This window comes from Xylocopa sonorina, chromosome 2, assembly GCF_050948175.1.
Source record: "Xylocopa sonorina isolate GNS202 chromosome 2, iyXylSono1_principal, whole genome shotgun sequence".
NCBI lineage: Eukaryota > Metazoa > Arthropoda > Insecta > Hymenoptera > Apidae > Xylocopa > Xylocopa sonorina.
In genome coordinates this window covers 16828733-16840532 of record NC_135194.1, presented here as the reverse complement: position 1 = coordinate 16840532, position 11800 = coordinate 16828733, and the positions used below count along the sequence as shown (strand labels likewise).

Sequence of the window (11800 nt, the reverse complement as noted above, 5' to 3'; positions counted from 1 at the left end):
CAATCAGAGGCGGTGAAATATCAAAAAAGTTACTAATCATTCGTGTGAACGTCCCCTTACGAATCGTGGTTTTAAATACGTTAAAAAAAGAGAAACGCTATTGAACTAATTTTGACAAGGCGTATATACATTTTTTTGAGTTTCTAGTTGTGTATATATATATATATATCAATCGAAAAGAAGAAAGAAAACGATCGGTGGCTAGACAATATACACGCTTAAATATGATATGTTTATTGAAGAAAAGATGTTGTGCTTGCCATTTTCATTGGTATCGGCACTTGTGCCTATCGGAAATGTGTGTTTGTATGTTTCAGCAAGTACTGTGATATTGCAGATAATTAGAATAATGCGGCTTTTAAATCTATTGGCCTTATTTAATTTCTTTTTTTTACATTAAACGATTAATAATGACAAATATGAATAATTATTAAGATTAACTGTAACTGTATAGATTCTTGAATGGATGTAATGTGTTCATTGCATATTTTGTGCAGCTTTCAATCGTCAAACCTTTTTTTCCTTTTGTCTCTCTCTCTCTCTCTCTCTCTCTCTCTCTCTCTCTCTCTCTCTCTCTCTCTCCCCTCTCCCTCCCTCTCTCTCTCTCTCTCTCTCTCTCTCTTTCTCTCTCTCTCCCTCTCTCTCTATATATCTATCTATCTATCTATCTATCTATCTATCTATCTATCTATCTCTATCTCTATCTATTTATCTATCTACTTATCTATCTATCTACTTATCCATCCATCTACCCACTCATCCATCCATCCGTCCATCCATCCATCCATCCATCCATCCATCCATCCATCCATCCATCCATCCATCCATCCATCCATCCATCCATCCATCCATCCATCCATCCATCCATCCATCCATCCATCCATCAACCCATCCATCCATCCATCCATCAACCCATCCATCCATCCATTCATTCATCCATCCATCCATCCATCCATCCATCCATCTACCCATCCATCCATCCATCCATCCATCCATCCATCTACCCATCCATCCATCTACCCATCCATCCATCCATTCATTCATCCATCCATCCATCCATCTACCCATCCATCCATCCATTCATTCATCCATCCATCCATCCATCCATCCATCTACCCATCCATCCATCCATCCATCCATCCATCCATCCATCTACCCATCCATCCATCCATCCATCTACCCATCCATCCATGCATCCATCCATCCATGCATCCATCCATCTATCTGTCCATCCATCTATCTGTTCATCCATCTATCTGCCCATCCATCTATATATCTATCTATCTACCTGTCTATCTATCTATCTGTCTATCTATCCATCTATATATCTATCTATCTACCTGTCTATCTATCTATCATCTATCTATCTATCTATCTATCTATCTATCTATCTATCTGTCTATCTATCTATCTATCTATCTATCTATCTATCTATCTATCTATCTATCTATCTATCTATCTATCCATCTACCTGTCTATGTATTGCTCCCTCCCTCTCTCTCTCTCTCTCTCTCTCTCTCTCTCTCTCTCTCTCTCTCTCTCTCTCTCTCTCCCCCTCTCTCTCTCTCTCTCTCTCTCTGTCTGTGACTACTCGGAACGTTAGTTATTCATTCGTTCCTTTGTTCATGTGTTGGATTATTTGCTGTTTCGGCCGTTTGTTCATTCTTACCATCTCCTCTTACTCGTTTCTCGTATTTTCTTATTTTGTTAAACTTATGAAAGAGAAATATCAGTTCGCTTACTATCAGAGATATTGCATCTGTCCCTTAGATTGTACACTGAGAGATCAAGTAGAGCAGGGAAGTATGTAATTACAAATTGAATAATTTAAAAAATGTTGCATAATAATATATAGAAACATCAACATCTGTGTATCTATGTTGCATTTGATTGGTTAAAAGAGAAAGAGAAAAAAAATGAACGGTTTAAAAAAACAGTTTAGTAAAATATTCATTTTACATACGTATACTACATAGTTGAATCATCTGTCCATGTACAATTGTACAATCGAAGAAATTCCGTAGCAGGAAATTAGATTGTTACAGTAATAATTTATGTATGTATGTATGTAGTGTTGTTATGTTTTCTTTAATACTGATGTAGTATAGGTATGTTATGTTCGTATACGTATTAATTACATAGATACATCAACAAACCATTCTACCTTTTTTTAAGGCAGAACGTATATGGACCACAGCTGATATATTCGCGATACGATCGAGGAGAGAATTAAAAAGAACTAATATTTTCTATTAGTTGTTTGTCGGAAAGAAAGAAAAGTAAACTAAAATAAAGTAAACTAAAGTAGAGTAAACTAAAGTAAAGTAAACTAAAGTAAAGTAAAGTAAAGTAAAGTAAAGTAAAGTAAAGTAAAGTAAAGTAAAGTAAAGTAAAGTAAAAAGTAAAGTAAAGTAAAGTAAAAAGTAAAGTAAAGTAAAGTAAAAAGTAAAGTAAAGTAAAGTAAAAAGTAAAGTAAAGTAAAGTAAAGTAAAAAGTAAAGTAAAGTAAAAAGTAAAGTAAAGTAAAGTAAAGTAAAAAGTAAAGTAAAGTAAAAAGTAAAGTAAAGTAAAGTAAAAAGTAAAGTAAAGTAAAAAGTAAAGTAAAGTAAAGTAAAAAGTAAAGTAAAGTAAAGTAAAAAGTAAAGTAAAGTAAAGTAAAGTAAAGTAAAAAGTAAAGTAAAGTAAAGTAAAGTAAAGTAAAAAGTAAAGTAAAGTAAAGTAAAAAGTAAAGTAAAGTAAAGTAAAAAGTAAAGTAAAGTAAAGTAAAAAGTAAAGTAAAGTAAAGTAAAAAGTAAAGTAAAGTAAAAAGTAAAGTAAAGTAAAGTAAAGTAAAGTAAAGTAAAGTAAAGTAAAGTAAAGTAAAGTAAAGTAAAGTAAAGTAAAGTAAAGTAAAGTAAAGTAAAATAAAGTAAAGTAAAGTAAAGTAAAGTAAAGTAAAGTAAAGTAAAGTAAAGTAAAAAGTAAAGTAAAGTAAAGTCAAAAGTAAAGTAAAGTAAAGTAAAGTAGAGTAAAGGTGAAGTAGAAGTGAAGTAAAAGTAAAGTAAAGTCAAGTAAAGTAATGTAAAGTAAACCAAAGTAAAGTAAAGTAAAGTAAAGTAAAGTAAAGTAAAGTAAAGTAAAGTAAAGTAAAGTAAAGTAAAGTAAAGTAAAGTAAAGTAAAGTAAAGTAAAGTAAAGTAAAGTAAAAAGTAAAGTAAAGTAAAAAGTAAAGTAAAGTAAAGTAAAAAGTAAAGTAAAGTAAAAAGTAAAGTAAAGTAAAGTAAAAAGTAAAGTAAAGTAAAGTAAAAAGTAAAGTAAAGTAAAGTAAAGTAAAGTAAAAAGTAAAGTAAAGTAAAGTAAAGTAAAGTAAAGTAAAAAGTAAAGTAAAGTAAAGTAAAAAGTAAAGTAAAGTAAAGTAAAAAGTAAAGTAAAGTAAAGTAAAAAGTAAAGTAAAGTAAAGTAAAAAGTAAAGTAAAGTAAAGTAAAGTAAAGTAGAGTAAAGTAAAGTAAAGTAAAGTAAAGTAAAGTAATGTAAATTAAAGTAAATTGCCACTACGTAACTATATCTCGGTGTCCGTATCGTGTACAAAGTATAGATAAGTCGTTTCTTTTTACATATGTTATAACGTATATATAAACCTATTAATTGAAAATGGAATCACGTTATTTCCAATCGAATTTATAAGAGAGAGACAGACAAAAATCGATAGATTAAAACTGGAGCGATAGAGCAATCGAACGGACAATTTTATTTATCTGTTTCGGGTTCGCGCTGAAATAATATTACTATTAATTTGTATGCTTACCGCGTGCTGTATGTACCAAAGGAGAAAAAAAGTTTCTATTTTATAGAACAAGGATATTGATAGAGGAATATAATAGAAATTTAGTTTCTGCAGATATTAGGTGATAATAATCATTTACATTTAACCACTTTAATAAGCTTATTAGATACGATTGTTTATTCATGTAATTCATAGCGTTTAACATACTGTTTCAACAAATTTAATCAATTTTAGTATGTATATGTACGTACATACGCTATCGCTAAAAAGTTTGGAGTACTTTCTTCATCTGATACAATTTGAAATCTAATGTAGGAATTAGTTTGACCATTTCCTAGTGTACAATGTCAGTTGCTATATCGTCTATTTAGCAAATATTCGTGACTTTATAAATAAGTTTATAAAACGACAAACTCTCTCTATTGGTTATGTTAGTAGTGGAATAATAAAAGGAAATAGTGTCATGCATCACTAATATTTTCCACGAACAAAAATATGCATATAAACCGATAGGTAAGGTAGAAGCGTTATTTTTTATTGTAATTAAGTATAGCTTTATTTTTGGTATTGTAATAGTAGAGAAATGCTTTTGTAATAAAGCAATAGTTTAGTCAAAGGAAATTTTCTGAATTCGCGCTTAACTCCAAACTTTTAGTCGACAGTAGTGCATAAGGAAATGGGGAAAAGTTGAACGGAATGTGTAATCGGCAATTAAAAGGGATATGAATTTCAATATGTACTAATTATTAAAATTAATCATGTTTGCGATGCCACTTATTGTTTCGATACTTTCAAAAGCAGTTCTTAATGTTTTCTTGTGCATTTCAAATGTTCTACGCATAGACGGGCAGAGCTAACTAGAACGTCTATTAAAATTGTCGACGTGTCGTGTCGTATCGTTCGATAAACAGTACAAAAGAAAATAAAGGAGAGTAATATTGTAATTTAGTACAGGATGCATTTAAATCGATAATTTACAAATATCGATTTCTATAAATGGTTTATATTTATTTTAACTACGTAAAAAAGTGATCAAGTTTACATAAGATAGATGAGATAGATCACTGGTTGGTGAAAAAAATTGATCATTATTATTTTACATCACATTTGACAAATAATAAATACCAAAGGGATTCACTCTTATAATCATGAAAGTAATCCTTGTATGTTACAATTGCTAATCTTACTCTTTGTATACATTATCTTGCATGTTTACCCTTAATTCATATGTAGATTTTGTGCGTGAAACAGTGATATGCTATTTTTTTTTTTTTTGTTTCATAGAAAGTTCAATGGATGCAATTTTTCATACAAACATTATGCGGTTTAGTTTTATTTTAAGCTGTAAATGATTACCAAAAAAGCTCTACGGTATAAATTATCTTAAACGAAGAAGCATAGTTTGCTGCCTATGTATTCCATCCTCGATTGTTATAATAAATTTAGAAATATGTATGTTTTCAAATGTCACTGTTATGATGCACTGCATTATAAAGTATTTGAGAAGTTCATGAATACTCTGTCTCTATTCTGCATAGATAGCGATAAAAAAGAATTTCATTCGTACGGAAATAATTTCATCAAAGCATTGAATATATTATCTAAATTACTTACAAAATGTTTGTTGGCGTATGTAAATACAGTAAGAAGGAAGAAAGTAGCGATTGATTTTGATGGTAGAAATAGATCTTAAAATTTGATGGAAAAGCTACTATTACAATTGTTTGTTTCCACACGAAAGGTCCGTTTAATCCGTTGGTTTATTTTCTAGTTCTTGAAATACATCAGTGAAGCAACTATTCTTCTATATGTAATAGAACTACTACTACTACTACTACTACTACTACTACTACTACTACTACTACTACTACTACTACTACTACTACTACTACCATTGCTACTACTACTACCACTACTACTACTACCACCACTACTACTACTACCACTACTACTACTACTACTACTACTACTACTACTACTACTACTACTACTACTACTACTACTACTACTATTACTAATAATAATAATAACAATAATATTTTTATATTATTTGTATATAGAAATTTACTTTTGTAGCTATAATACGGACGGTACCTATTGATTTCGTAAATGATAGGATTTAATTTAATGTTGACTAATAAATTTATATTTAAAATTATATATTTAACGTATATATGTATATATACATATATGCATTTTAAATTGCTTTATAAATTATATATCCAATGCACTGTAAAATCTAACGTAAGATCTATTAATTGATCTATATTGTAGGAAAGCAATTCTGAATCACACTTGTACATTTCCTTCATGGCTTTGTGAATATATTTAATAAAAGTTATTTTTGTGTAAGCTATATTAAACCATAATGTATGTGTGCGTTTACATGGTGGTGCACACATACACGTAATATATTTTACACATTTTGTACAGTACTGGCTGGATAATTTAATATTTAGGCTTTTTGTACATGAACTTTGTTCCCCCCCCCCCCCCCCCCCCCCCCCCCTCTCTCTGGGAAGGAAAGAAATTGGCCGATATGTACAAATATATATATATATATATATATATATATATATACTCTAGTCGCATGTAGTAGTATCATTATAGATCGCGTAGCAGAGAGGCGCGCGCGCGCTCGCAATGTATAAATATCTTGAGACGTTTGTTGTAAATGGAAAAAAATCAAAGTGAGCTCGTAATATATCTGTTCACACAACATTGATATTGTACGTGTGTGACGAAATGTCATCGATATAAGTTTCTTGTGAAATTGTTTTCAGTTCTTTTCTTGTGTGAGTTCATTATGTGGTGATATGGTTTATGTAATCAGTTTGATATCTGTTATTTCGTTAATTTTCCTTCGAAAGACGAACATTCGTTAGGAAGGAGCATTCGTAAAGAGCAGAGAAGAAAAACTAGCAAGTTGAGATGAATCGTGTAAAGAAATTATTATCGAGTAAAGAAACTCGAGACTACTTGATGAGGCAAGTTATGAAAAATTTGAATACAAATAGAGATAGAGGAGTGTATACAGGTGGAAATTGTGTTACGTCACTAAGCCAGTAGTGGGTTCGATTAAAAGGGGTACCGTTTTGTTTTATTTTAGCACACATTTTTGGGGTCCTGTTGCTAATTGGGGTATTCCAATCGCTGCGATTGCCGATATACAAAGAGATCCGAATTACATCAGTGGAAAAATGACACTCGGTTAGTTTTTTCATGTATTAATACTTAATAACCCTACTGACAGAGGTTACAAGGTATTCTGAAAGTTCTCCAATTATTAAGATAATATATATATATATTATAATCGAATATTTCAAAACTAAAGGAGATATCTGTTAGGAAATTCATAAAGTATTAAGTAAATTTAATATTTTTCAGCCTTATGCTTGTATTCAGCAATGTTCATGCGTTTCGCACTCAAGGTTGAACCCCGCAACTTGCTCCTATTCGCCTGTCATTTCGTGAACGAAGGTGCACAAATGACTCAAGGTTTTAGATTTATTAAATATCATTATGTAAACAGAAGAGAATAATGTACAGTATTTGCGACTGTCCATTCAATTTATCCTGTTCGACGAATATCATTTTCACTCGACGATTCATCTCTGTTTCTTCCATATAAAATTCAAAGCGCACTCAGCGGATGTAAATATAATATAATATAATACAATATTAATAGTACAATGGAATATATTTTTAAATGTAAATGAAATACAAAGCGATAATAACACTCGTATACTTACAGTAAAAGTAATCAATTAGACAGTTGCAAATATAAACTATTTATTAGCAGATAATATAGCGACGATATGATATGATAATGATAATATTAAATAATGTTAACTAAGACAGTAATATGTAGTTGCAATATGTAATATTCATTCCCTTAATAATGTTAAATTAAGATAATTCGAGAATTTAATTAAACAAAATTTCATCTAATAATTATCTGTCGATGTTACTTGTGAAAACGAAAATAAAAAATTGTACGTGTATACACGTACACGTAAATCATTTGATAAATATTAGTCGATACGATTACGTTTACGATTATGTGTATATATATATATATATATATATATATATATATATATATAAAAGAAAAGAAAATATATGTGTATATATATATATATACACACATATATATTTTTTTTCTTTTTAGTAGTATAAAAATACAAAATAATATGAAAAGTGTCCTAACAACTAGTACAACTGTACGCTAACGTTTTTCCTTTCTCTAGTAGAACCGTTCGCGAACAATCTTCCAGATCATTTTAGTAAAATTATTGTATCGCGTTATAATTCTATTACGATATCTATCAGCTGGTAAAACTTTTAATTAGATAGTAGAATATCATCGATGACAGCAATAGTAACTGGTTAACTTGAATTGATGAAGCAGCTGCTAATCGACATTTGAACATGTCGTATCTAAAAAAAAATATGTATTTGTGTTAACAACGATAGCGGAACACCAGTTACATTCCGACTTTTATCGACATATAACAACTATATTCGCTGATTAGTTACCTCGTTTCTTGATCGTGAACTAAATTATTAAATTCAGCTTCTACCAATTGGCCATCATAGTACGTGATTAAATCTTCGAAAGGATATTCGAAACCTTGCTTACATTCGCATTTATATCCGCCAGTTTCAAAACCTCTTCCAAGAATAGGTACGCACTGCACGTCGAAGATAGATGTAAATAAATAAATAAATAAAGAGAGAGAGAGAGAGAGAGAGAGAGAGAGAGAGAGAGAGAGAGAGAGAGAGAGAGAGAGAGAGAGAGAGAGAGGGAGAGAGAGAGAGAAGGAAGAATTCTGAAGTAGTGAAAGTTTTTATATCTTACGTATGATGTTTTCTTATCACACTTGTGTGTACCCTTAAATGCATTTGGAACATAAAACGCATCATCGCACTGATTTATGTCAAGCTGAAGTAGATCCATTGTAACAGCTACAATACCTCTAGAAGAATTTAAATCGAAAATTTTCTCTGTCTCGTCATTCTTTGGAACTAAACAGGTTTCTTATCCTTATGAATATCTCCGAATCGATTTCTCATGCATGTACAATACATGAATCTATTGTGAATGGAAACACTTACTTGAATTCCAGTTTCTCTTTCAAGCTGTCCGGGCCAAAAAATGGAGATGCATAGGTAATTAACCATTTCTTCATTTTGCCGTTGCAATCAAAGTATGGAGCTGTCCAGTGGCCATGATTCAGGTTTGCTGCCCTGCAGAAATATACGTGTATTCCCATATATTAAAACAAATTCTACTTACCTACGGGACTTGGGTATGTATGCTTATTCTTACCTATAAAAATTTGGGTAGTGCTCGTATTTCTTAAGATATTCACCAGTTTCATTGTACCTAATTTTTATATTCATGTAATACTTTTCCAATTCATCAAAATTTGTTGCCCACCTTTCTTTTAGTAACTGAAAGTATTTCTTTTTTGTGTAAACATCATCTGTATAGTCAGTCAAAAAGTGTGTGTGTGTGTGAGAGAGGGGGAGAGAGAGAGAGAGAGAGAGAGAGAGAGAAAGAGAGAAAGAAAGAAAATCAATAATTAAATAAAGTAACTTTTGTTTTTCTTACAATTTTCAACAATTTTCAACAATTTTTACAATACCTGTATCGTTGAATCTGGCTAGATCCTCAACTTTAAACTTTCGAGTGTTCAGTTGGGTTTTATAAGCATACGGAGCGAAGAACGTTCTGTTTGTGAACTTATTTCGATCCCAGAGCATTTCTGTGGACCAAATTTTAGTATCCCCGAGAACAAGCGCTAGAGTTTCTCCAATCATTTGATCTTCGGTGAGCGGTCTATCGGCTACTCTTTTACCCGAATAAACTTCATAAGGGTCAGAGATTTGTAAGAATGCGCTAATAAAATTTGCCAATCTAGTTGCCATTTTTGCTTCGTTCTCAAAAAATTTTTTAGCACCGAAACTTATATCTCCGTTTAGCGATAAATCTTCTTCCGTGTAACTGAAATTTTAAATATCTACTATATAAACTGGAGACAGCTCATACATAGTTTATACCTTCCTTACCTTTTGCAAGTTTTCGAATTTATACTTAAGATAAATTTAAGAGTTTGATCTATATTAATTTGTTCTGATCTTAGTGCTTCTGGCCCCATTGAGTGGTTTCTATAATGATAATACTGTTCGAGATACTTTTCTCTAACATGCGTTGCCGCCTTTTCCCATTGCACCGGCATCTTATGGATCCCTAACAAATAAAAAGTGTACAATAATATATTAACTTGGGATAGGAGTAGCAGTAACAAGAACAACAATCATAATCGTGATAGCAAAAAAATACTTGCATCCTATTCGAGAACAATCGAATCCATTATAGTACTGTTCTTGAGTTGCTCTTTCGATAATTTCACCTAAATATGGACGTCGTACTACATTCGGTAATCTAAAACCCGGCTTACATCTACACTGATACCCTCCTCTTCGGAAACCCCAACCGTACAACGGTTCGCACTATATAGACAAGTTGAATAGAGATATAAAAGTTAAGAGATATAGAAACAGAAATAGAGAAGTAGCTTCACACATCTGATACCTCTGTAGTTTCTGTTTTACATTTAGCGGTATTGGCAAATTTATTTAGACCGCTATTTCCTTTCCCTTTAGGGCACTGATTAATATCTATCCTTTCGAAATCCATTTCTATTACCGAAATAGCGGTATAACTGAAACAAAGATACGCACCTTAAGGCGAGATTGATAAATAAACAATTTTAAGGGATAAGCGTGAATAAAACTAATATACGTTGGGTATTCGATGTGCCTGAATCCTGTATGTCGTGGATAAATATCTGCAATAGGCACGACTGCGGCCACGAGCCAACGATTTGACCTGCCGCAATCATAATACGGTCTAGTCCATTTCACGGGTCCAGGATGTTCGTCGGCGCCTGTACAATACCGAAGATAAGAATTCTACTGAAAAATGAAATAGGAATTATTTTCATTTCAAGTACCCGGTGGTCCATGAAACGTGAATGTTTCGTTGGTGTTGTTAGCATAACGAATTTCCACTTGATAAGTAGTTTTGGTATCGTGCCTTTTGTTAACGTTAACGTTATCCGGTAGCCACATTTTATACCTAATTTAAGGGAACGATTGTATTAAAAATAATTGTAAAACATAGTCCAAAAGTATTATATTGTATCAACCATATTTTTACCATTCGTTAATACGATAATAATCCGTTGTGTAATCTTCTCCCAGGCTATTGCTCGCGAAAGCGCCTAGATCTTGTACACTGAACGTGTTTCTGGTGGATATTCTTTCCAAATGAATAGGATCGTTAAAATCATCGGCCCTGAACGTCCTTGGGGCAAATCTGGGCATAGTTTTATTGAAAAAGCCTCTGTACGACGGAGAATAAGACATATTGGGTGAAAAATATATAGCTGAAGCATTTATATGCGGATTCGCAGAGACATCGGCAACGGTCGACAAGAAATAATACATCATGCCTGGATCGTACGTGTCGTTGATAGCAGGGCGTATGAAGCGAGATTGTAAGATATAACTCCAAAAAAATGATCTGCTAAGAGCCATGTTATGAAGGTGCAACAAAGCGGTTCTATTTGGGAATACAGGATTGATGTTGATATCTTTGATGTCGGGTAAATGGGAGACTGTATCCTCCGGTAAGTAAAGCTCTCGAAGGTGTTGGATCGGACAATTCTCTTGGTTGATTTTATCGATTTTTAAACGAATTTCATCGAAGGCATCTCTGGCCTGCCATTCGTACTGTCCGACAACGCCCAACCAGCAAACACTCGCTATTATTGTCCTATACATTTTTAAGCGAACAAATTCCATTTCGCGACGAATATCAACTACAAGATATTCTACTATCGCTTTAATAATATCTACAAGATTTCACTCTTTCTATTTCACTCTAAGATATATATTATATCTCTGTAAACGTATAACATCCCGCCCGTATAACTGCTTAAGTAACATCTAGATGCCACAAGTATAA

The 11800-nt window shown here is 32.0% G+C and overlaps 2 protein-coding genes across 2 annotated transcripts; one reads left to right on the top strand and one right to left on the bottom strand.

Annotated features, from left to right (window-relative positions):
• The first annotated feature begins 6647 nt into the window (after nucleotides 1-6647).
• Nucleotides 6648-7442, top strand: Mpc1 (mitochondrial pyruvate carrier). Its single transcript, XM_076910728.1, has 3 exons — nucleotides 6648-6749; nucleotides 6872-6972; nucleotides 7150-7442. Exons 1-3 carry the CDS (start codon nucleotides 6694-6696, stop codon nucleotides 7302-7304), a joined length of 312 nt encoding a protein of 103 aa, XP_076766843.1. The 5' UTR covers nucleotides 6648-6693; the 3' UTR covers nucleotides 7305-7442.
• Nucleotides 7443-8090: 648 nt separating this feature from the next.
• On the bottom strand, nucleotides 8091-11667 carry LOC143433330 (uncharacterized). Its single transcript, XM_076910627.1, has 12 exons — nucleotides 10991-11667; nucleotides 10785-10909; nucleotides 10574-10718; nucleotides 10364-10493; nucleotides 10116-10281; nucleotides 9838-10018; nucleotides 9414-9772; nucleotides 9095-9251; nucleotides 8881-9012; nucleotides 8624-8741; nucleotides 8302-8456; nucleotides 8091-8202 (listed from the first exon to the last, which is right to left on the bottom strand). The coding sequence occupies exons 1-12, from the start codon at nucleotides 11635-11637 to the stop codon at nucleotides 8091-8093; spliced, it is 2427 nt and encodes an 808-aa protein (XP_076766742.1). The 5' UTR covers nucleotides 11638-11667.
• Between the last annotated feature and the right edge of the window lie 133 nt (nucleotides 11668-11800).